The 26506-nt window shown below is 39.0% G+C and overlaps 1 protein-coding gene across 3 annotated transcripts in view; it reads left to right on the top strand.

The window, feature by feature from the left end:
- The window catches only part of NFATC3 (nuclear factor of activated T cells 3), a 186703-nt gene extending 162141 nt beyond the window's left edge, over positions 1 to 24562 (top strand). For 2 of the 3 annotated variants that reach the window (XM_074202066.1, XM_074202063.1), the window contains exon 10: positions 21955 to 24562. In XM_074202066.1, coding sequence (XP_074058167.1) covers positions 21955 to 22076 — 122 coding nt within the window. In that variant the 3' untranslated portion in view covers positions 22077 to 24562. The remainder of the gene's footprint in view (positions 1 to 21954) is intronic. The other variant, XM_074202065.1, reaches the window with a different exon arrangement.
- Positions 24563 to 26506: the final 1944 nt, after the last annotated feature.

The raw sequence follows: 26506 nt of genomic DNA, 5'->3' as shown, positions 1-26506 counted from the left end.
AATAGCTGATTAAAATAAGAAGCTACCACTTTCTCTTCCCCCTCCCTCCTGATCCCAAGATCTTTACTAATTGAATCCTAAGATTACAATCTCTTCCCTTAAGGGCATTTTTGAGGTTAATATGTCACAGGATTTTTGTGAAGAAAAAGCTGTACCAGAAGGGTCAGACTCCAAGGCTCTTTGTCAAACAAACTTAAGAATAAATTTTATTTAATTTGATTGATTTGGTTCTGATTGTTGAGTTTACAAAGCCTGGGACAACAGAGTTCAAATTCTGTGACAGGCCCTGCCATATGGGACCAGTGATAGTCTAGGGTCCAGGGATCTACTCTTTTGTCCAAATGTAGAGCAGCTCCTTACCAGAAGTTTGAAGGTTATTAGGAGATGGGTGTTGGCATACTCAGACCATAATTTAGTAAGATTAAAATTTAGGTGGTATTAATTTACATTGGTAAAAGGAAAAATTACCTATGCCGATTAAAATCATGGTTCTTCTGAAGTATTGAAATAAATAATTGTAGGGAAATAATAACCTAGGTCAGCTAAAGTAGCGAGCTTTGAAGGAAACAGAAATATTGAAGACCAAGCCAGTCCTATAGCATTTGACATTTAATCACATACATATTATATATATATGTTCTCTTTTTTCCTGGTTTTCCTGATGGTGCACTTTGATTCTCTTCCTCCTCTCTTGACTTTGTTTTGTTCTTAGATCATCTCTTATCATGCCACCAAACTGTGAAGTGTACTCTAAGACTTTTTTCGGTTTTTATTTTTACATTCTTTGTCCATAACTTCATCAGTTCCTATGAATGCTGATAACTCTCAGTTCTAACTGTCAAGCTTAGTCTTTCACTTGAGCTTCAATACCATATTACTAACTGCCTATTTGATATTTCAGATTGGGTGCCAATAGGCCAGTCTCAGCATGACCATGTCCAAGCACTGTCGTTCTCTTAAAAACCTATCCCTATTTCTGTCAGTAATTCAGAATTGTCCCAGATTCACAACCTCAGAATTGTTCTTGACTCCTTTTATTTATACTTCATATCAAGTTAGTTAGCAGATCTTATCATTTCTATTACAACATATCTTTCATCCATTCCCTTTTCTCATGCTGTCACAATCCTAGCTCAGCTCATGACTCTCATCCAGAACTTTACACTATCCACTTAATTTTTCTCCCTGCTTCCAGTCTTTTCCCTTTCAAATCACAGAATTGCCAAAAATTGATGTTCCTAAAGCACTTCCTTCTAAAGAACCCCCAGTGTTTCCCATTTTCCTTTAGGATTAATTACCTTTCTAGGCTTACTGCACCCAATAGTCTTCTGTCTCTATCCCCGCGCTCCCTGCCAGATTATCCCATTTGTTCACTTTTTTGTAGGACATTGCATTTTCTGCTCCTTTCTTTTACACAGGCTTCCTCCTAACTACTCTGTACTTTACAAAGAATCTATGCTTTCTTCCAAATTCCACTTAAATACTGCCTGCCCTCAGTGGGGACTTTGCCACTTGCCCACTGTACCTTTTTTTTTTTTTAAGGTTTTTTGCAAGGCTAATGGGGTTAAGTGGCTTGCCCAAGGCCACGAAGCTTGGTAATTATTAAGTATCTGAGGTCAGATTTGAACTCGGGGACTCCTGCCTCTAGGGCCAGTGCTCTATCCACTGTGCCACCTAGCTTCCCCCACTGTACCTTTTCAGGCATATTATTAGACCTTCCTTCCCATCCAATATAGTTTAGCCTAAATAGTTTTTTCACATGTTTCTTACACATGGTATCCCATCAGGAATCTCTTTGACTTTGCCCTGACTTTTCTCTGAGCTTGGAATGCCCTTCTTTCTCCCCCTTGTCACCTCAAGGCTCCACTTGAGTACCATCTTCTATATGAAACCTTTTCTGATCCGTCCAGCTGCAGATACCTTACCCCACAATTAACTTTGTACCTATTTTGGGTATGTGTATTGACATGCATGTTGTTGTCCCTGGCTAGAACAGAAGCCCTTGGAAGAACCCCTTCATAGCAAAGGTCTGTTGGGCTTTCATCTTTGTATTCCTCCCCAGTGCTTAGCCCAGCACAATACTTGGCACATAACTATTCAACGGATATTTGATTGATTAATTTAAAGAAAAGGCTAGTAAGTATTGCCTTCTTTTCATTCCAAGTTTTCTATCTTGATCCAGAAGACTAAAGTGAAATTTGTTGTGTCCATGGCTTTAATGATGCAGGGTAGGAGACATGTAGTCGATGAGCATGCTAATAGATCAGTTAGGGCAGTGCAGACCTCTTCCCTAAACCTAAAGCCTTGGTTGTCCTGATGGAATCCATCAGTTTTCCTCCATTCTCTGTGTCTTATTTGCTGATCTTCTACTGACCACCTAACCTCCTGGAATTAATTTCTCAATTAAATCTCAACTCCTTATATTTTGGCTCTCTGAAAGAGATGGTAGTACCAGTCTGGAATGACTTTTTTGGTTTAGGCTGATTCCTACTATACCCTTTCCCTCCAGATGGAATGTTTCTTCCCAGGGTTTTTCTTCTTCACTGTATATATAGATCTCCAACCATATTAGATATAACAGAACATGATTGAAACTGCTGTTAGAATGAAGAAAACGAGTGACATTGAGATTTTCTTTAAGGTCAGTTCCTAGGGAGGGTTCAGTGTTTGAGTGTCCTAACCTCCCACCCTGCAAAACCCCACCACAAACCACAGAACAAGAATGATTTTTAGAAGCTGAGAGGCTTTGAAGAAAGATGCTGGAATTTAAATTAACTTGAACTTAGCAATTAGTTACTAATTCTAGAGGCCATCTGACTTAGTGAAAAGAGTTCCTGACTTGGAGACAAGAAAAGCTTGACTTCGGATTTTGTTTTTTACACTTAGTTTTTTAACCCTGGGCAAGTCACTGAACCTCTCTATATTCCTCTATAAAATGGTGCTGATAGTATTTATCAAATAAGGTTATTGTGAGGATCATATGTTACATATGTAAAACATTTTGAAAACCTTGAAGTACTATAGAAAGTCAGCTATTGTTAACTGTAATAATAAGAATCTGCTTTCTCAGGACCCTAATGGAATGTTTTTGTATTGAGTGATGCTGTAATGTAAATTTTATATATTTTGATTCATTTATCATTTGTCCCATGGTAGTTTTTATAAGTGCCTAAATGACTATAGATTTAAAGATTTCAGAATTCATGATGTATTTTTAATATTTTAATTTTTCCCTTCTGAACCAAAACCAAAAATGTGTGTGTATTTATATTTATATTAAGCAAAACAGAAAAAGATTATTTTATATGGAGTCATGAAGCTTTATTTCAAATTGCTTGCTTTTTTAAAAAGTAAATTCTAAGGGGCGGCTAGGTGGCACAATGGGTAGAGCACCTGCCCTGGAGTCAGGAGTACCTGAATTCAAATCTGACTTCAGACACTTAATAGTTACCTAGCTGTGGAGCCTTGGGCAAACCACTTAACCCCATTTGCCTTTCAAGAACCTAAAAAAAAAAAAAAAGTAAATTCTATAAATTGAATGTCAAAACTATTCTGTTTCTCTGCCCTTCTGTCTGAACTTCCTTTCTCTTCTGTGTATTTTTTTTTTAGGTTTTTGCAAGGCAAATGGGGTTAAGTGACTTGCCCAAGGCCACACAGCTAGGTAATTATTAAGTGTCTGAGACCGGATTTGAACCCAGGTACTCCTGACTCCAGGGCCCGTGCTTTATCCACTACGCCACCTAGCCGCCCTCTGTGCATTTTTTTATAATGTCTTGTAGCCATTTCTTTTTTTGTGGTGTCACTATTGCTGAAGTTCCCCATCCCTAACTCACTCTCACCAAAAGGGAGGGGGAGGAAGGACTGACTTTTGTAAATAATAAGTATTGTCAAGCAAAATGAATATTCTTACTGGTCATTTGTTTAATCTATGTCTGCAACTTGTATCTATTACCTCTCTTTTTTTTAATTTCCCCTTCAGGATGAGGAAGTTTTGTTTTGCTTCCAACTATTCCCTACCTTATTATCTTCCCTCTTAATTAACCTTTTGACCCCCTCTGTGCTTTATTTTATCCAGGATTTGCTATATACAGGAGTTGACTGGTTCCATTTCCTACATGAACTAGTTTGCCTCTTTTTGCATCCTGAAATTAGTATTTACACGATATTGGCTTAGCCTTCTGCTGTAGCTCAAAACTCATCCTCCCCAGTAGTAAGGATTACAGCTATGTACCACCACAGTGTCCAGTCCCTCCTATGCTTAGGCCATCCCTACATCTTTGGGGTTCAAAGTGCTTTATTTTCAGGGCTCTCTCCAGTATCTCAGAGTGCCAGAAATCTTAGAGCCTTGGAATATCCTGCTCTAAAGCTACATTCTAGTCTCCTCCCAAGTTCACCATTTCCAGACCTTCTGATCACTCTTAGGCTTTCTCAGGAGAGCCTGCTGCCTTCAGCAGGTTTGTGTGGACTACACAAAACTCTAGCAATCTCTGGTCTATAATCTTATTTCAGACTAAATACTGCTGAGAAAGTTAATTTAATTAAGATAATCTAATGTTGTCAGTTATAGAATGTTAGAGTTGGAAGGGACCCTAAATAGTATCTTATCTGCCCTCATTTTGTAGAGAAGGAAGATTATAGTCTAAAGGGGTCAGATGAATGTACCGTTTGTCATACAGGGAGGCAGTATCAGCTAGTGATAGGATATTTGTACTGTCAGACTCTCAGAAAAACTGATTCTTTATTGGGGGCCTTATAGTTCCTCTGATAATTACTTATTGAATTGTATAATAATGTTGAATGGCATCTACCATTCAAATAAATCCTCTCATCTACTCTAAGTACTTAATAATGCATAATACAGCAATTAAGAAAAGAAAACCAAAAAATAAGCTCCGTTTTTTTAATAGTTTTTTTGAGTTGTCATCATATCCTTTTCCAATCTTGAAACTTGAAGGAGGAAGTGGATCAGTTAGCTTGTTCAAAGATATATTTTAATTATTGTGGACATTCTATTTAAAAGATGCTAGTCATGGGGCGGCTAGGTGGTACAGTGGATAAAGCACCAGCCCTGGAGTCAGGAGTACCTGGGTTCAAATCCTGTCTCAGACACTTAATAATTGCCTAGCTGTGTGGCCTTGGGCAGGCCACTTAACCCCATTTGCCTTGCAAAATATATATATATATATATATATATATATATATATATATATATATATATGACAGATGCTTGTCAGATGATCATATTGATATGCCACTGAAGGAACTGAATCAAATTATTACTGACATTTTCAATATAAAACAAGTGAAAAGGTTTAAATTTTAAACATTAATGACTCACCAGGATCTCCTTAATCGTTTTTAAAAATTGACAAGAGTTTATCTTGCCTGAAGACAATAAAAAGCATTGTTTGTTGGAAATTTATTCAAATTAAAGTACATATTCTTCCTTTCTGTTAACAAGTACTAAACAAAGGAAAAAAAGACAATTTACTGTTAGTTCGAAGGAAGTCGAGAGGCACAGATGAAAAGGAGCAAAATTTCAAGCATGAATTACAGACAGTGAAGATGCCAGTGGTCAAGTTACTGAGTGTCTTACATGAGTCAGCAATACTCAGCTAAAGGTGGAGAAAGGAGATGAGAAGGGAGAGGAAAGGGGGTGTGTAAAGTAGTAAGAAGATCTAGGTGATTTATGCTCTGCCCTGTTAGAGGAATGGTACAAGGGAATGAGATCATGATCCATTTGAGTATTGAAAGGATGCCACCTGGCATAGACTGTTTAAAAAAAACTTAAAATGCTATAGTCAAAGTACCCTGGAGGGCGGCTAGGTGGTGTAGTGGATAAAGCACCGGCCCTGGAGTCAGGAGTACCTGGGTTCAAATCCGGTCTCAGACACTTAATAATTACCTAGCTGTGTGGCTTTGGGCAAGCCACTTAACCCTGTTTGCCTTGTAAAAACCTAAAAACAAACAAATAATGTACCCTGGAGTTCCCAGCATAGACTTCATGAAGCATAAGTTTCAGAATCCTTTTCTAATTTTTGCTTCCCTTTCTATATAGTCTTTATGAGCACTAATAGATTTAAAGGTGAGGATATAGCATTGAATGCATTGGACTCAAGTAATCAAGAGACCAGAGTTCTAGTACATGGTCTACTACTAAGTGATTCTATGACCTTGGACCCAAGTGACTTAGCTATTTTATCACATTTAGAGAATTGACCTAGATAAATACAACAGGGAATAACTGTAATACAGGAAGAACCCCAAAGTTTAGGCAACCAAACAATAACCAGTGGCCTTAACCATGGGAAACAATTTGAGTATCATTTAGACTTAGTAGAATGAAATCTGAAGCTAGGAACATCATGATAGTTAAAAGGAAAGGGGTAAATATTTCTATGTCTGTTTTAAATCCTAATGCTTGTTGATATCTTAAGATTTTTACATCACTTTCATTTCTATTTATTCCTTTTTTCTTCTTCTGGAGAGCTATTCCTTAAAACAAAGAGGAAAAAAGGCAATTCAGCAAAATTAATACATGAATCATGTCTTGTATGTAAGCAGTGTCCCACATCCATTGTCCACTTCCTCTGCATAGAAAAGCACTGGATAGCATCATATATATTAAGAAGGCATAGAAATCCAAAAAGAAACATTTTTGTCTTCAGAATATACTGCCACCCACTGGAAAGAAGGAGGAAATAGATGAATTCAAGAAACAAATCTGATATAGTAATGATGGGGATCTTTTATTATCTAGTCCTAGAATGGTCTCTACCAAAAAAAAATAGGAGCTAATAATGTCCTGATTTGCCTTACTAATAGTTTCTTCCTTTGAAAAGTAGAGTAACGAGTTCTGGAGATGATTCTCATTAACCGGGAAGTGGTTTCTAAGGTCTAGAGTCAAAAGGGGCTTCAGTGGACATGATAGTCCAACTCTCTCATTGAGACCCAAGAAAGGCAAGTAATCTATACATTATCATCACACAGGTGTCAGGGCCCTCTGACTCCAGGGGCCCCTTTCCCCCACTCTTTCATAGTGTTTCTTAAATAATAAGAACCTTATCAGAGTGGGAAGGGGAATGACTATACTCTCCTAGAGTTCATGAGAGAGGAGAGGAAAATGGGGTAGAGTTTGATACATAAAACCCATATTTGGGGAAAATAGATTTCAAAGGATTGAAAGTAAAATAGAAAGGATCCTTGGACTAAAATTCTATAGATCAATTCAGCTCAAGAGGGAAACTCTTAAGAATGAAATTGTAAAGAAACAAAGGTTTCTCCAACAAGGAGAAAAATGTGGAATATTATGTTCAGTTGTGGGTAGGACAGTCTAGAAGAACATCCAAAAGAGAACATCCCTGATGAAGAAGATAGGGTAGATCCATGTTAGAAGTTCTACCAAAGGAATTGTCATCTAAAGGGATTTTCATGTCTTCTTAATAATACACAGTGCTACCCACTTTGTTTCCCTTCTTTGCAGAGACTCTGGGTAGGCCAACTACATGGTCAGTGATTGACTAGATTTTGACTCCTACCTCAGACATTTAGCATGTGTCTCTGGGCAAATAATTTACTCATTTTCCTCATCTATAAAATGCAGATAATAATAACACCTGTCTCACAGGGTTTGGGGGAGGATCAAATATGAAATAATGTATGTAAAGCACTTTGCAAATCTCAAGTGCTGCATAAATGTGAGGTGCTATTATGTTTTACCTAGAGAAGATTGAGGAGGTTGAAGTGGGAAGGGGGATGACAACATTCAAATAAATGGACTGTCATGTGAGGGGTTAGATTTGGTCTCATTTTGGTCCTAGAGTTAGAACAAGGATAGAATTTACAAAGAGTTCAGTTTAGGCTTTATATCAAGTAGAATAGTAGAGTTCCCCTTAGCAACTGGAAGGTCTTCAAGCAAATTCTAGAGAAGTGTCTTTCAAGTATCTGATAGTGGGGATAACTTTTGGGTATGGATTAGCCTTAATGGCTGCACCCTTTCCACTCTCCAATTCTGTGATTGTGTAAGCAAAAGCTCTCTCTATATAATATATATTGATATAGATATAGATATGGTTTCCTTCAGTGCTTGACAGCCTACTATGCCAGGTGAACTTCCATCTTCCCTGCTAATTCATATCCATCTCCCTCCTCTAAGGTCCTCAACTTTAGGAAGCTTTCCCTGATCAAGTAGCCCTGGACTTAGAATTTGTAAAATTTGAGGTGGAATTTGGTCTCAGATGTTTACTAACTGTGTGACCCTGTACAAGTAAGCCACTTATTGTCTGCCTCAGTTTCCTGTTCTTTCAAATGGGGTAATAATAGCATACACCTCCCAGGATTGTTGTGAGGAGGTGTATGCTATGGTGTGAGAGGGAAAGTAATATCTAATGATACTGAAAAGATAAGTTGGGCCTGGTTGCCTCAGTCTTTAAAAGCTAAACAAGAAGCATTTATATTTGATTCTAGAGGCAATAAGAAATTTCTCAAATTGATTAAGGGGAATCACATAGTCAGGTGTGCCCTTTAGGAAAATTATTTTGGCAGGAACTGTGTAGGATAGAGTGTAATAGGAAAGGACTTAAGACCTCAATTAGGGGGCCTTTGCAATCTTCTCAGCCACTTTAAATACAGTATCTCAGACAAGAACCCTGCCAGGTAATGCAGAGATTATTATCCTTGTTTTACAGATGAGGATTTGTGCAAGGTTATGTGTGAAGTAAGGGTTACGTGTGAAGTAAGTATAAAGCAAAGTGTTGAGATTGGATAGCATGATGAGGCCAACTCTTCTAGACTTAGGGGATTTTGATAGTTTAATGATACTTTATTTCTGACAAGATATTGTACTCTTGTTTCCTACCTAATCTTTATTAGTACTTTATTAGTATTTACTGACCTGGTACAATGGTACAATGTGTGCTTTTCCTCTTGGACATTTTATGGCCAGAAGAAATGGAGTTTGAATCAGTTCCCTAAAATCATACTGAAAGGTTTTGGTTTTTTGGTTTTTGTTTGCAAGGCAGTGGAATTAAGTGAGTTGCCCAAGGTCACACAACTATGTAATTATTAAGTGTCTGAGGTCAGTTTTGAATTCAGGTCTCCTGACTCCAGGGTCTGTACTCTATCCACTGACCCACCTAGTTGCCCCATACTGAAAGGTTTTTGAAACCTAAAACATTTTTAACATAGCAAAAGCTCTGGGAAAGTAAAAAAAAAAAATTGAAGTAAGATTCTTTTTAAATTAGTGTAATGGGAAATTTTATACCTTATACTATATAGATTTTCAGTTGTGTCCTACTCTCTATGGACTCTAGCATGCCAGGCCCTTTTACTCTTCACTATCTCTTGAAGTCTGTCCAAGTTCTTGTTCTTTGTTCTCATGACACAGTCTATCTACTTTATCCTCGTCTCCTTTTGCCTTCAATCTTTCCCAACATCAAATTGTTTTCTGTCGAGTACTAGCTTTCATTATATATCCAAAATATTTAAGCTTCCACTTTAGTATTTGTCCTTCCAAAGAGTAATCTGAATGAATTTCTTTTAAATTTTGATTAATTTGATCTCTTTGCTGTCCAGGGAACTCAGAAATCTTCTCGAGCACCATAATTCAAAAGCATCAATACTCTAGTGCTCTGCTTTCCTTAGAGGCTTACATTACTACTAAAAAAAAAAAAAAATTAGATGAGCCAAGGTAATGTTTCTGCTTTTTCATATGCTATCCAGATTTTTCATGGCTTTCCTTTTAAAGAACAAACATTTCTTAATTTCATAATAGCAATCACTTGTCTGCATTGATATTTGAGCCCCCAAAGGTAAAATCTGACACTTCCATTTCTTCACCCTCTTATTTGCCAGGAAGTGATGGGACCAGTTGCTTTGACCCTTAGGTTGATTTTGGGTTTCTTTTTTTTAGGTTATACTTCAAGCCAGCTTGGCACCTCTCTCTCCTCTTTCACCCTCATTAAGATGTTTCTTAATTCTTCTTCACCTTCTGCCCTCAAAGTGGTATCATTTGCATATATGAGATTGTTGACATCTCTCCTCAATACTTTCTTTCTGAGTTTTGGTGCATCCAGCCTGGCATTTCATATAATTTACTCTGCATATAAGTTAAATAAGGTGACAATATACAACCTTGTCAAAGATCTTAACCCAATTGGTTGTTCCATGTTTGGTACTAATTGTTGCTTCTTGATCCAAATACAGACTCAGGTAAGATGATCTGGTACTCCCATCTTTTTAAGGACTTGCCACATTTTGTTTTAATTCATATAATCAAAGACTTTAATGTAGTCAATGAGGCAGAAATAGATGTTTTTCTGGAGTTCACTTTCTCAATATGTAACATGTGCTTAATATTATAAACACTAAATAGTTTTTATATAGTTGCATTTGGTTTAAAATGAGTCTTCCTTGAGTACTGTATTACAAAGAATAGTAGTTTCTTAACAGCTGGAATAATTATTTAATAAACCCAAGAGAAATGTAAATTAAAATAATTCTTGAGATATCACTTTATACTGATCAAGTTGGCTGATGTGACAGAAAAGAAAAATTATAAATGTTGGGAGGGAATGAGGGAAAATTGGGACACTAATTAACATACTGTTGGTGGAGATATGAACTGATCCATTAATTATGGAGAAAATTTGAAATTATGTCCAAAGGGCTATACAACCCTTTGATCCTACAATACCCCTACTAGGGCTGTATCCCAAAGAGATTTAAAAAGGGGAGATGGGAGGAGGGGAGAGGAAGAGGACTTATTTGTACAAAAATATTTAAAGCAGCTCTTTTCGTAGTAGCAGAAAATTGGAAATTAAAGGGATGCCCATCATTTTGGGAAAAATCTAGGAAGAGGTTGTGGTATATAATGGAAAACTATTATGCTATAAGAATTGAAAAGCAGGGGATGGCTAGGTGGCGCAGTGGATAGAGCACCAGCCCTGGAGTAAGGAGTACCTACCTGAGTTCATATAATGTTTTGGTATTTTTTTATACATTAATAAAATATTCTTGTTTAAGAGTAAACAAAATACCCCCTTCCCCCCCAAAAAAATGGAGACTTGTTTGAGCAATAAAGTAAAGAGAAGAGAAAAAAATTAAAATTAAAAAAAATAATAGTAATAATTGTAGGTATGGCCAGGTGGCGCAGTGGATGGAGCACCAGGCCTGGAGCCAGGAGCACCTGAGCCCACATCTGGCCCCGTACACCCAACAATCACCCAGCTGTGTGACATGGAAGTCACCCCAACCCCACTGACCTGCAAAAACCCAAAAAAAAAGGGGGGAAAAGACCCAAAATAAAATAAAATAGTAATAATAGTAGGGGCAGCCAGGTGGCAGATAGAGCACTGGCCCTTGAGCTAGGAGCATCTGGGTTCAAATCCAGTCTCAGACACTTAATGATCACCCTGCTATGCAGCCTCAGGCAGGCCACCCAGCCCCATTTGCCCTGCACCCCCACTAAAATAATAATAATAATAATAATAATAAATGTGCTTCAATCTGTGTTTGACCACCACCAGCTCTGTCACATGTGGATCACATTCTTTATGATAAGTCCATCACAAAAGTTACTTCCGTATTTTCCCACCATTGCCATTGCTGATCGTAACTCCTTTCGTATTTCTCCACTACCATGTACTATATTTTCTCTCTCCTTTCACTCTGACTCTGCTGTAGGGTAGCTGAGTGGCGCAGCAGACAGATCCCTGGCCCTAGGCCCAAGAGGCCCCGAGCCCCCATACCACACCTTAGGCCCAGCATCCACCTGGCCCTATGGTCCCAGACAGGCCATCCAATCCCAGCCCCTTTCAAGAAGTAAAAAAGAAAATGTATTATATCTGACCACTCTCCCCCCATGGTCCATCCTCTCCTCCTCCATTCACATCCCCACCCCTTCCCCCTGTCCCCGGCCCTTCTTACTCCAGATGCCTGTACCCCATTGAGTATATATGCTGTTTCCTCTCCTAGCCACCTCTGATGAGAGTGAAGATTCCCTCATTCCTCCTTGCCTTCCCCCCTTCCATGTCATTGCAATAGCTCATTGTAATAAAGAAAAATCTCATTATATGAAATATCTTGGCCTATTCCCCCCCCTCTCCTTTTTCTTTCTCCCATTACATTTCCCTTTTTTCTATTGACTCCATTTTTACACCATATTTTATCTTCGAATTCAGCTTTCTCCTGTGCTTCATCTATAAAAGTTCCTTCTACCTGCTCTATTAACTGAGAAAGTTCATATGAGTATTATCAGTATCGTTTTTCTATACAGGAATACATGCAGTTCATCATCATTAAGTCCCTCATATTTTCCCCTTCTCCTCCACTCTCTGTGCTTCATCTGAGTCCTGTATTTGAAGATCAAACCTTCTGTTCAGCTCTGGCCATTCCAAAAGGAACCTTTGAAATTCTCCTGTTTCATTGAAAGTCCATCTTTTTCCCTGGAAGAGGACGTTCAGTTTTGCTGGGTAGTTGATTTTCAGTTGCATTCCAAGATCTTTTGCCTTCCGGAATATTATATTCCAAGCCCTACGAGCTTTTAATGTAGTTGCTGATAAGTCCTGTGTGATCCTGACTGCAGCTCCATGATATTTTAATTGTGTCCTTCTGGCTGCTTGTAATATTTTTTCTTTGACTTGGGAGTTCTGGAACTTGGCTATAATATTCCTGGGGGTTGTTTTTTTTTGGATCTCTTTCTCAGGGAGATTGGTGGATTCTCTCCATTTCTATTTTGCCCTCTGCTTCTAGGATTTCAGGGCAATTTTCCTGTAGTAATTCTTTGAAAATGATGCCAAGGCTCTTTTCCTGATCATGACTTTCAGGTATTCCAATAATTTTTAAATTATCTTTCCTAAATCTGTTTTTCATATCAGTTTTTTTTTCAGTGAGATGTTTCACATTTTCTTCTAATTTTTCATTCTTTTGCTTTTGAAGTATTGAGTCCTGATTTCTGGTAAATTCATCAGTCTCCCTGAGTTCTATTCTTTGTCTGAATGATTTGTTTTCCTCAGAGAGCTTTCTTATCTCTTTTTCCATCTGGCCAATTCTGCTTTTTATTTTTTTTAATTTATTTTTTATTCTCATTTTGTACAAATGTTTTTTTTACATTAATAAAATATTCTTGTTTACAAGTAAACAAAATACCCTTCCTCCCCCATGAATATAGATAGACTTGCTTAGGTGAAAAAAGTAAAGGGGAGAGAAAAAAATTAAAATAAAAAAATAATAGTAATAATTGTAGGTATGGCCAGGTGGTACAATGGTGAAGCACCAGCCCTGGAGCTACGAGCATCCGAATCCATATCCAGCCTCGTAAACCCAACAATCACCCAGCCGTGTGACATGCAAGCCACCTGATCCCCACTGCCCTGCAAAAACCAAAAAAAGAAAAAAAAGACCCAAAATAAAATAAAATAGTAATAATAGTAGGGGTGGCTGGGTGGCAGACAGAGCATTGCCCCTTGAGCCAGGAGCACCTGGGTCCAAATCCGGCCCCAGACACCCAAAGATCACCCTGCTATGTGGGCCCAGAGGCCATCCAGCCCCACTTGCCCTGCACCCTCCCCCAAATAATAATAACAAAAAATGTGTTTGAGTCTTTGTTCCAACACCAATAACTGAGTCATGGGTGGATCTCATTCTTTATGATAAGTCCATCAAAAAAGTTACTTCCATATTTTTCCATTGTTGCCATTGCTGATCGCAACTCCCTCCTTTCTTATTTCTCCACTACCAGGTACTCTATTTTCTCTCTCCTTTCACTCTGACTCTGCTGTAGGGTCATTGACTGGCTCAGCATACAGATCCCTGGTCCTGGGTCCAAGAAGCCCTGAGCCCCCATACCACCCCTTAAGCCCAGCATCCACCTGGCCCCATGGTCCTGGGCAGGCCTTCCAATCCCAGCCCTTTGCAAGAAGTAAAAAAGAAAATGTGTTATATCTGACCACTCTCCCCCCATGGTCCATCCTCTCCTCTATTCACATCCCCACCCCTTCCCCCTGCTTCCCCGCTCCTTCTTACTCCAGATGCCTATACCCCATTGAGTATATATGTTGTTTCCTCTCCTAGCCATCTCTGATGAGAGCAAAGGTTCCCTCATTCCCCCTTGCCTCCGCCTTCCATATCATTGCAATAGCTCATTGTAATAAAAAAAAAAATCTTATGTGAAATATCTTGGACTATTCCCCCTCTCCTTTTTCTTTCTCCCATTCCATTTCCCTTTTTTTCTATTGACTCCATTTTTACACCATATTTTATCTTCGAATTCAGCTTTCTCCTGTGCTTCAACTATAAAAGCTCTCTCTACCTGCTCTATTAACTGAGAAGGTTCATATTAGTATTATCAGTGTCATTTTTCTATGCAGGAATACATGCAGCTCATCCTCATTAAGTCCCTCATATTTCCCCTCTCTCCTCCAATCTCCATGCTTCACCTGAGTCCTGTATCTGAAGATCAAACCTTCTGTTCAGCTCTGGCCATTCCAAAAGGAACATTTGAAATTCCCCTGGTTCATTGAAAGTCCATCTTTTTCCCTGGAAGAGGACGTTCAGCCTTGCTGGGTAGTTCATTCTTGGCTGCATTCTAAGCTCTTTTGCCTTCCGGTATATTGTATTCCAAGCCCTATGAGCTTTTAATGTAGTTGCTGCTAAGTCCTGTGTGATCCTGACTGCAGCTCCATGATATTTGAATTGTGTCCTTCTGGCTGCTTGTAATATTTTCTCTTTGACTTGGGAGTTCTGGAACTTGGCTATAATATTCCTGGGGGTTGTTTTTTTTTGGATCTCTTTCTCAGGGAGATTGGTGGATTCTCTCCGTTTCTATTTTGCCCTCTGCTTCTAGGATTTCAGGGCAGTTTTCCTGTAGTAATTCTTTGAAAATGATGCCAAGGCTCTTTTCCTGATCATGACTTTCAGGTATTCCAATAATTTTTAAATTATCTTTCCTAAATCTGTTTTCCATATCAGTTGTTTTTTCAGTGAGATGTTTCACATTTTCTTCTAATTTTTCATTCTTTTGCTTTTGAAGTATTGAGTCCTGATTTCTGGTAAATTCATCAGTCTCCCTGAGTTCTATTCTTTGTCTGAATGATTCGTTTTCCTCAGAGAGCTTTCTTATCTCTTTTTCCATCTGGCCAATTCTGCTTTTTAAATCATTCTTCTCCTCAATAACTTTTTGAACTGTTTTATCCATTTGACCTAAGCTGCTTTTTAGCATGCTATTTTCTTCAGCATTTTTTTTTTGGATTTCCTTGACTAAGCTGCTGACTTCATTTCCATGTTTTTCCTGCATCTCTCTCATTTCTTTTCCAAGTGTTTCTTCTATCTCTCTCATTTGATTTTCAAAGTCTTTTTTGAGCTCTGTCATAGCTTGAGCCCAATTGCTGTTTTTCTTGGAGCTTGTGGTTCCTCATCTTCAGACTGAGTGTTTTGATCCTTCTTGGGCTTACAGGCAAAGTATTTCTCAATGGTGTTCCTCTTTTTACTCTGCTTGCTCATTTTCCCATACTTATCCTGTTTTTGGGGGTGCTTCCTGAGCTTTTGGGACATTCCCACAAGGATCTCAGTGTGAGAGGCTCTGTCCTCCCTCCTGGTCTGTGAATGACCATAAGTGCCCCGCTCTGCCATGGGGCTGAGGGGGCGCCTAGACTGTCATCAGGATCTGAATCTGGTCAGAGCCCCAGAGTCCTGTTCCAGGGACAGAGGACAGAGCTAGGCAGTCTCTCTCTGCTCCCTCCCTCAGCTCAATGGGCTCATGCCCTGGGGGCTCCTGCTTACCTGCTTCGCCTGCTTCTGTTCCTGGATCTGGGCTGCAGAAAGACCACACTGCTCTCTGTGTGCCCTGAGGGCTGGGCTTCATGTGTTCGCTGTGGCAGAGGTCCCCCGCTGTTCCCCCCAAGTTGTGCCCGGTGCTCCCCAGGGTGTAGCTCAGGAAACTCCCCCGCGGCTCCCAGCACCCTGGGGCTGCCTCCGGGAGGCTGAAGTTTTCACTCTGCGGGCTGCCCCTCTGACCCCGGGGAGCAGAGCCTTTCTGCTCTTTTCCAGGTTACATTGAGTAGGAGAACTGCCTCACTGGGTCCCTCTGTGGGTTCTGTCTCTGGAAAATTTAGTTAGAGTCCTTAGTTTATAAGTTTTATAAGAGAGCGCCTAAGACAGGATCCTCTCTTGTCGCCATCTTGGCTCCATCCCCAAGTACCTGAGTTCAAATCCAGCCTCAGACACTTAATAATTAACTAGCTGTGTGGCCTTGGGCAAGCCACTTAACCACATTTGCAAAAAAAAAAAATCGTATTAAAAAAGAATTGAAAAGCAAAATGATTTCAGAAAAATGTGGGAAAATTTACATCAATTAATGACAAGGTGAAGAGAGCAGAACTACAAGAACATTGTACACAGTGACATCAGTATTGTTCCTTGAAGAAATAGGGATGACTTAGCTCTTCTTGCAATACAGTTAACCAAAACAAAGGACTCTCTGATGACAGATGCTATCAACCTCCAGAGAAAGAACTGCTGGAGTCTGGTTACAGATCAAGATAGATTGCTTTTCACTTTATATTTTCTTACACAACATGACTTAATATGAGAATATTTTGCATGATTGCATATGTATAATAGCAAATTGCTTACCATCCAGAGGGAAAGAATTTGGAACTCAATTTTTTTTAACATTAAAAATTGATTTTAAATCCTGAAGGAAGGGAATAAGAAAGAGGGAGGGTCATTGAAAAAGCCTGCAATGGGGAGAATCAGGGATCATGTTGGAGAAACAAAAAAGGAGACTGGTGACTTTGGATCAGATATAAGGCAGATATAAAGAAGACTAGAAAAAGTCCAGGGGAGGGGGATGGGGAGGAGCCTCAGATTATGAAGGACTTCCAAGTGAAATTTTCATAATTGATCATAGAAGTTAGAGAACCTCCGGAATTTCTTGCATAGAGGATAACATGCTCAGACCTCCACTTCAGTAGCATTACTTTGAGAGCTGAATGGAGAATGGCCTGCGGTCGTGTTGAGACCTGAGGCAGGTGGTTGCAGTGGTAAGGGCCTGCACAAGAGAGTGGTAGTGTCAGGAAATATGAGGGATGTTACATTTGAGAGGACTTGGCATCTGATTAGATATGGAAGGAGGGAGAGAGAAGCCAAGAATGTCATGTAGGTTGTAGGCCTATGGGACTGGTGCCCTCAACAGAGCCTCCACTTTTAGGGAAGAGAAGAGCTCATTTGTGGACATGTTGAGTTTGAGATTTCTGTGTCTAGCTAGTTTTTGATTTCCAGTAAACAGTAGGAGATAGGAGAGCAGAAAAGTTCAATTAATTCTCAGGTAAGTAGATTGGGAAGTCATCAGCCACGCAGTGATGATTGAATCTAAAGGAACTTATGAGTTCACCAAGTGAAATAGTAGAGAGGGAGAAGAGGAAGGTCCCAAGAAAGAGCCCTGGGATTCATGTGTGACCCGAGTGCCTATCCAGCAAAGGAGACTTAAGAAGGAGCATCAGAGAGGTAGGAGAACTAAGACAGAATGGTGTACCAGAAACCTAGAGAGAATTGTATATTGAATAGAAGAGGTTAATCAGTAGTGTCAAGACTGAAAAGAGGTCAAGAAGAATAAGGATTGGGGGCGGCCAGGTGGCGCAGTGGATAAAGCACCGGCCCTGGAGTCAGGAGTACCTGGGTTCAAATCCAGTCTCAGACACTTAATAATTACCTAGCTGTGTGGCCTTGAGCAAGCCACTTAACCCCATTTGCCTTACAAAAACCTAAAAAAAAAAAAAAAAAAAAAAAAAGGAAGGAAGAATAAGGATTGAAAAAGTCATTAGATTTGGTGATTAAGAAACATAGTAAGTAATTTTGGAGAGAATAATTTTAGTTGAATGGTGAGTTTTGAAACTAGATTCTAGAGAGTTAAGAAAGTGAGAGAAAATAGAGTGGGAGGCCTTTGTAGGTGACTTTCTTAAGGAGTTAATGCCACAAAAGACAGGAGATTGGGATGACAATTAGTGGAGATGAATGAATCAAATGAAGATTTTTGATGATGAGAGATATGAGCATGTTTATAGGCAATAAGAAAGCAACTGATAAACAAGGAGAGATGAAAGAAAAGTGAGTGAGAATGATGGTGGAGGCATCTTTTGGAAAAGACAAGATAGATAGGATCAGGTAGCATTTATAAATTACAGAATTGATAAAGCAAGAAATGATATTGCTATGCTATCAAAAAACTATAAAATTTTATAAATTTTTGTTTTGTCTGACTCTGTGACCCCATTTGGTAGAGATGGTTTACCTTCTCCAGTTCATTTTTACTGATGAGGAACTTGAGGCAAACAGCGTGAAGTGATTTGCCCTGGGGGATCACACAGCTAGGATGTAACTCCCTAGCCAGATTTGAGTCTTCCAGACTCCAGGCCCCGAGCTCCACCCTAGGGCGCCACCTGGCGCCATCGGCATAAATTATACAAGATGATATACTTGGTCTAGGCATTGCATAAGCCTCCCAGAATGACTTAGTATTTCACTGTGTATTCTGAGGGTTAATATACAGAATTTCATTTTACACTGTTTGGCTGGAGTCTGTTTGTCTTATATATCAAGGGATATCTGTGAATCCTCATAACTGGTCATACTAGAGCATGTCAGAGAGAGCTTGTATTTACATAGTTCCATTTCACTACAAGACTTGAAGATCTCTGGTGATTAGTAGATATCTAAAAACTGCTAAAGTAAATTTCTATTGAATTTTTGTATTCATTACTCTAAAATTAGTATATGTCCTGTTCCCCCTAATTCAAAAAAAATTAATCCTAAGTTATAATGAAATTACATTGAAGATGGTAGTAAACCTTTCCGAATAACAGATATGGGATGACTTCAATATAAATTATTTGAAAATCATTGGTATAACAAAAAAGAACAGTAGAACAACAATTGACCACAAGCCATCCTGCCACTTACTATATATCTTTAGTTTTCTCCTCTCTCACTCTCTCTCACTCTCACAAGAAATTATACTAAAATGATCTCTAAGGCTCCTTGTAGCCTAATATCATAGATTGTAAAGTCACTATCAGTCAGTACTCATTGTAAAAATATAAAAATTGGGGCATGAGTTAAGAAGGTAGTGGAGAACATTTTAACAATATAGATTAAATTTATAAGCATGTTCTGCATCTTACAAAAAATAGGTAGGATGACAGCTCTGAAAAACCGACTGCTCCTAGGTAGATTCTGAAATCTCAGTTTCTTAGTGTTGCTGCTATTCCTAGTGAGAATTAAAATTTCACCTCTGCTATCTGTTCTTCTGTTTCCTAATAACCACATTGATATGGGATTGCCCTTCACTTTCTTCCATCTTGCTATATCCATTATGCTTTTACTGAAACATTGTCAGAAGCTGCTGCAAGAAACCTGGCTGGAAACCTCAGGTGCTGGCATTGTCCTGTCTCGAGAACATGAATTACCCCAGGACAGAAAACTTGGCCTGAGTGATCCCAGACAGCAATAGGTGCTTGTTTTGAAGTTGTACAAGTTTACATTGGTGAAGGGGAGTTCTACATGGATAAATGATAAGTTTGGACAGTGAAAGTGGGGTGAGGCATAGAAGTGAACAAGACTCTGGGATTCAGGACTTGATCTCAGACTGCCCTGCCTTCTGTTTTCTTTCTTAGAAATGTCCCTTTTGTGGTTGAATGTTGAGCAGTCTTGGAAATTGCATGTTAAATACCCTGGGCAATTTATCTCTACACTTGTTGCTTTTTTGTGGCACCTTGAGATGGCAGGAAAAAAAATGTGCCCCCTAAGCAAAGGGTTACATCCTTAGGATTTAGCATAGCCAGAATGTCATGTCACAAATAATTGATGTTTGTCCTTCATTCCTGAATAAGACCATGACATCAAGGCAGATGATGCCATGACAAGCACCTGAACCGGATTTGAGTGAGGGTTGCTGTGTTAAGTCCCCATCCTCACTTTCTCCTCTGGAGCCATCTGGGTCCAGTGGCCACATCAGAATGACTGGAGTTGGCCCTGGATGTGAGGTAATCAGGTTAAGTGACTTGTCCAAGGACACAGCTAGTAAGTGTGAAGTGTCTGAGACTAGATTTGAACTCCTTCCATCCTCCTGACTCCAAGGCCAGTGCTCTATCCACTGTCACCTAGTTGCCCCTCACTAGTGAAAAACATGAGCAGTATGATTTATTTCCGTATTCCTATACTGTTCCCATTTCAAGAATGGTGAAAAAATTTCTTAATTCTCTTAGCCCATTGTTAGGCCAAAGTGTTTTATCCTTTTGTTTTGTTTTTTCCTGTCAGTTATTGTCATTGTTCAGTATATCTTTGCCTGGAAACACTTAAGTGTTTTAAATGGAAGGAAGGAATAGCATGGAAATCTTAGAGCCAAAACTATCCATCCATATTTGCCAAGACATGGTTGGAGATCTCAATATCCAATAGCATGGGGCAGCTAGGTGGTGCAGTGGATAAAGCAGGAGTCAGGAGTACCTGGGTTCAAATCTGGTCTCAGGCACTTAATAATTACCTAGCTGTGTGGCCTTGGGCAAGCCACTTAACCCCATTTGCCTTGCAAAAAACCTAAAAAAAAATCTAATAGCATTTAAGAAATCAGTAGATTCCGAGTCTTGTTGACATAATTTCCATACCTTATAATATCATTTGAATGTTGGCATCAAATGGTATCTGTCAAACTGAAGAAATTACTGACTGGTGTTGTCCTTAATTGCTGAAGTTCAACTACAGGCAAGAATTATATTTCAGGACAGTGGAAGCAGGGAATAAATATTTATAGATTATTTATATTAAACAGGCCATCCTGAGTCTCCTTTGTGCCTCACAATTCTGCAAGATAGGTGCTATTATTCTATCCATTTTTATTGTTGAAATAACAGGCAAATGAGTTTCTTTAAAGTTCTACTGATTGGGGCAGCTAGGTGGCGCAGTGGATAAAGCACTGGCCTTGGAGTCAGGAGTACCTGGGTTCAAATCTGCCCTCAGACACTTAATAATTACCTAGCTGTGAGGCCTTGGGCAAGCCACTTTAACCCCACTACCTGGAAAAAAAAAAAGTTCTACTGATTGAATTTTTGAGTTCAAAGTATCTATGTCAAATGCAAAAGAGAATTTGAGTATCAAGTAGGAGATGCAGTATAATAATCTTGAAAACAACTTTAGATTTAGTTGACAGAACCTAAATTTGAACCCAACTTCACTGCTCACCTCTTGTCTTACTCTGACAAGTCAGTATTTCCCTGGGCTATTCAACTGTAAAATATCAGTTTGTTGGCCTAAATCCTCTCATCTTAGCTCAAAGCTCAATAATAACCTAGAGGAACCACTAAGAGGAAGGGTATGTATTGCAAACCCAAAGAGGACAGAAAATATAAAATCAAAGACTGTCATGAAATGTGTCCATCCATGACCAAGCAATCTGAAGAAGCTATGTTGTCAAAAGTCCTGTGATAGATTGCAGAGGAATGGGGTGAAGCTTTAGTTCTACAGTGCATAAATAAAATGAAAGCTGATCTAGGTGGAAATCTCATATATTCTATGCACTATCCTCAGGATCTTGAGCAAAAGCTTCTGCTGGCCCTCTTTTGGACCTTAGTCTACCTATCTGTAAAATATAGGGGATAGATTAAATTGTGTTGTAATCTAGTACATACTATTTCTAGACAGTACCTTGGACTTTTTTGGAGGAAAAACATCCTGTTAATACTCTATTTGGAACTGGTGTTCACTTTTTTCTTATATTTCAGTTCAATAATTTGAACTTTTTGAATTTAAACCTCTTTATTGCATGGCTTTATGGGTATGTGGGTTCATTTTTCTAGAAACCTGTGCACAGATCAACTGCAAAAATAATTCCAAAGATCTAAAGCACTCAAAGGCTTGCGGCATAAGGACACAAAAATGACGTCACTTTCTTTTCTTCTTTTCCAGTGAATGAGATCATAGGAAGAGATATGTCCCAGATATCAGTTTCACGAGGAGCAGCAGTGACAATTCAGCCTCATCATGAGGTCCCGGACTCATTGGATTCAAGAATATCAGATGGAGTCTAAGAATCAAGACCCTTGCAATTAGATGTTCATACACACCAGTGCATTTCCCTGAATCGCTCTTGTCTGTCACCTCTTCTCTAACCTATTGTGCTTCCAATCCTGTGGCCTTCATGAACTGGAACTGTATTCTTTGCATTGCCCCTTTTGTGGGTGCTGTTTTTTGACATAGGGACAGCATTTCTAAATCTTGTTCCTTGGACAGTGTATAAATGAACTTTGTAAAAATGAAAAGAAACAACATAGGATATTTGTGCTATTTAAAAGTGAGCTTTGCTTTTTCTGCATTTAAAGAGAATACTTTTATATTGGGGTGCTTTAAAAGTGTGAAGGTGTGTTCTGATAATCCCAGGCTGCTCTGAATTTGAAGAAAAGATCTAATCCGCCTTCTATAATGCAGCTTTTTTTTTTAAGGCAAGCTTCATAGAATAGTTAGGAATGGTTCTTCTGCTTGTCATTAGAAAGGCCTTCCAGCTCTGATGTTTTAAAAAGAGAACTTTGCTAACAAAACTTTCCAGGGGCAAAAAGACCCACCAGCTGAAGCCTCTGCATAAAATGACGTCATGGGGGATGTTGTAGGAAGTAAAGCAAAATGTAGCTCTGTACTTCTTTATAAATGTAAAGTATTGTTTAATACATTGAGAAGAGACCAATCCATCATTTCAGGTGTTGGGATAGAAATGACATTCCAAAATGCAAACTTTTTATAACTTTACAGATAATCTTCCCATATTCTTCTCATACAGACTCATACTGAAATTATTTTTCTTACTTGGAAAATTGGGATTTTAACTGAAATCTCATTTTCAAAGCCACTTTAGAAAGAGAAAATAAGGAAGTATTTGCAGATGATTTCTTGGTCTGTTTGTGATAAAATTCTTCTTTGCACTTCACTCCTCTCCAGATATTCCTAGCTTTCTCTAAGCTAGGCTGCACAGAAATTTTAATTCTAATTCTACGTTTAGTAGTTTTCTGGTGTTATCCTCCCCTTTATGGAAAGGCAGTTTTGATTGGTCTACCTTTGAATTTAAGTGTAAAAGACAACAAAACGATTGCCTCCTAGAAGACTCTCTATTGAGCTGGTATTGCAGGCCAAGAGTTGCCCTGCCAGCTTGAAAATGAGTCCTTTTACTTTGATTCTATATTCTGAACTAATTCCAACATTACTTCTATTAATGGCTTCATTTTTTCTTTTAATCTAAGGGGCTTTTCTTTGGCATGGTGGGAATTAGTAGCTGGTCTTTGTAAACTTTATCCTTGATAGGACAAAATAGACCATTTTTATAGACAATAGGTGGCACATTGTAAAGCCGGCTTTAGCTAAGACCCTGTTGTTTCCAGGTTGTTGAGTTACTATGGAATGTAATATAAGTTATTTTCCACTGTTAAGTAAGTACAATTTTAGATAGGGACTTCATTTTGGAGTGATTACCACTAATTAATATGATAGCCAATCACTTCTCGATAGGAGGCAAAGCAATTCTTGAAGAGTAACTCGATCTGACCTGGTTCTGAGTGCACTTTGAGAGAAGTAGACACAACATTCCTGGTGTTGAAGCTAAGGTTTCTCAGATACTCTCCTCAGCTCTCTTCAGGATAAAGAAGTTTGCTATTTTTAAACATGTTTCCTATGGTATTTTGCTATTCAAGGGAGAAAAAAATATACTTCCCTTATGAATTGTAATCATTCACAAACTAAAGACCCATTGACCCAATGAGACTAATGACTCATTGTGGGGGAGATTTTTTTAAAATTAGTTTTGTAATCTTAAAGAAGGGTTTGCTTTTTGGATGGTTCTTTGATGGGTCCCTACTAGTCAGCCTGGTCCTAGGATTCCAGATGAAGGTGGCTGGAGGGACAGCTAGCAGCACTGTGGCCATCCCTGCCCTGCTCGTGGTGTGGCTTCCTGGAGCTCCTCCTAAACCTCACCACCTGTTGGCAAGTTTCATGACTGAATCATGTGTCTGTAAAGACCTTTAGTGAGCTCGGCTGGAGTCAACAGTGCACGGACTTCTATCTAGAGTCCCAAGCCCAGAAAGTGACTGCAAACCCACTCGGTTGACCACAGTAATAATTCTTGGTGTTCCTCACCCATGAGGCGCTCTGCAGTACAATCCCAAGTTGCTATGCACTAAATTTTCTGATGCCTTTACATACCTTGATGCCTGTAGACCTAGAAATGCTTTCTTACATAGAATAAAAAGACAGCTTTGGATATTATGTAAACAATTTTGTATCTGCCTTTTAAAAGTTTCAGTATAAGGGTCTTAATATTTTTTGTGGCTTGTATCCAAAAGACTGTTAAAAAAAATCTTGTGCAATGTCATGGTACAAAAAGCACACACAACCTTTGATTGTTGGGCTATGCAAATGGTGAAGACTTCACAGAACCCTGGATAGGGCCTGGTGGCAGCCACGGCAGGAGAGGTGGCAAACCTCGTACAGGTATTGGTACATTAGCCACCCTAGGGGGACAGGGGGGTGGGGGGGTAGGAGGGGAGAAGGAGGGAAGGGACAAAAGTGTGAAGCTCATGGATCTTCTGTGTACTTGACAGGCGGGCTGTGAGGAATTTTCTGAAAAACAAATCCCCAAAGTGTCCATTAGCTTTCTCCTGGTAACCTTTTGACCAGGTCAGTGGAACTCCTTGGCAAACCAAAGAGAAAAAGGGACTGAGGGCAGTGTTGCTTGCCCCCATGCTTTGAAACTATTTTTGATATTCAGAATGGACGTCATTCCTTGAGGCTTAGAGATGGGTCCGCAAACTTTTATATTTAAAAAAAAGATTCATAAAACTGTGCTAGATTATGTTTACAGAGCTATGTATTGTAATTTCATGTACATTTTGTATTTCAACCATTTTGTAAGTTTTATGATTGCAGTGCTACTTGCATTATACAAAGGGAAGAACCTAGTATTTGAGGCTTTTCAATCATAGTGCTAAAATAAATGATGAAAGATCAAATGTTGTCTTCATTGAATTAACAACGCAAGGCCACAGGCAGGTTATTTCCCCACAGCCTCCCAGCAAAGAAAATACACACCAAATCAAAACCCATGAAATTTCCTGATAAGAGCCGAGAATCAAATACCATGCTCCCTTTGGGATGGTCCTGTAGTGTTGTGGATCATATGATGTCACTGATGCTCCAGGTTTTAGTGACAACTTTGTCATTTTGATCAGAGTTCATTTTCCTAGTCTGCTAAACTTATACTCTTTTCTGGTTCTGCCTTAGCCACCCATCTATTTTTAAATTTAGAGCATTTTTTAAAAAGACAATCTGAAATAACATAAAACAGGTTTTTATAATTCTCAGTTGTCTCTAATTCTTTGTGACCCCATTGGGGTTTTCTTAGCAAAGATAATGGAGTGGTTTCCCATTTCCTTCTCATTTTACAATTGAGGAAACTGAGGCTCAGTTATGTGCCTTATCTGACACCAAATTTGAACCAGGGAAGCTGAATCCTTCCTGATTACCCTCTATGCTGTCTAGCTCTCCTTATGATAGATACCATCTTGTACTTCTTCTGACCAGTATACATTTGACATATCTCAAGTGACTTACTTGCCTCATTGACATTGTAGAAAGATATGGTGGGTTAAGATTACAAACAAAACTGGCTTCATTTCATTAACAAAACAAAACATCTTGACCAACTGGTGCTATTTCTATCAAAAACAGCCCAGCACACTGTCAAATCCTCATGAAATTCATTTTCAAAAATGGCAAGTAGAAGGGTCATTCTTACACTGGTGAAGAAAGTTTCAACCGACTCCGTGGGATTCCAAAGCGAACTCCTGATCTTGCCTCTAGGCCTCTAGGTGGCTGCCCCGTCCTACTCTATCCAGGCATTTGTTGTTGGTATTCTAGTCACCCTTTTTTCCTTAGCTTTTCTCTTGGGAAATTCAGATCCTCAAATATCTTTGACTCCACCTTGCTGTCTTCCTCATCTCGATCTCCCCCTAACATCCATTACCCTTTTATTCTGAGACTGCTATAGCCTTTTTCTCCCACAAGAGGGTGTTAGAATCAATCTTGAGAGTATGTGTATTATATTTTGTGTGCTAATTGTGCCTATCAGAGAAAACTACCCTTCTCTATTCCTCTGCCCAAATCTTAGCCCTCTTCAGTCAACCAACTAAGAAAAGACTGTAAGAAAATGAATTATGAAGACGTGAGATAAGCAAAACCAAACTTACAAAATCACATAAAGACATCAGTGTCCAATCCCAATATTGAGAATAAAACACATTTTAGAGAGAGGTTGCGCGAGGGAGGATATGTGCTTTATGTTGCTGGACGTGCCTAGTGTGTTGGGTTATTTGAGCTTAATTTGGTTTTGTTATGGGGAAGTCCGATGATCGTTAAGGATCATTGGGAAGCAACACTCAAGTGGAGAAAAAAAAAAAGAAAAAATCCTCTCTGGCTAGAG

This window comes from Macrotis lagotis, chromosome 1, assembly GCF_037893015.1.
Source record: "Macrotis lagotis isolate mMagLag1 chromosome 1, bilby.v1.9.chrom.fasta, whole genome shotgun sequence".
NCBI lineage: Eukaryota > Metazoa > Chordata > Mammalia > Peramelemorphia > Peramelidae > Macrotis > Macrotis lagotis.
Note: the sequence above shows the minus strand (reverse complement) of the source record. Positions and strands in the feature narration are given on the sequence as shown.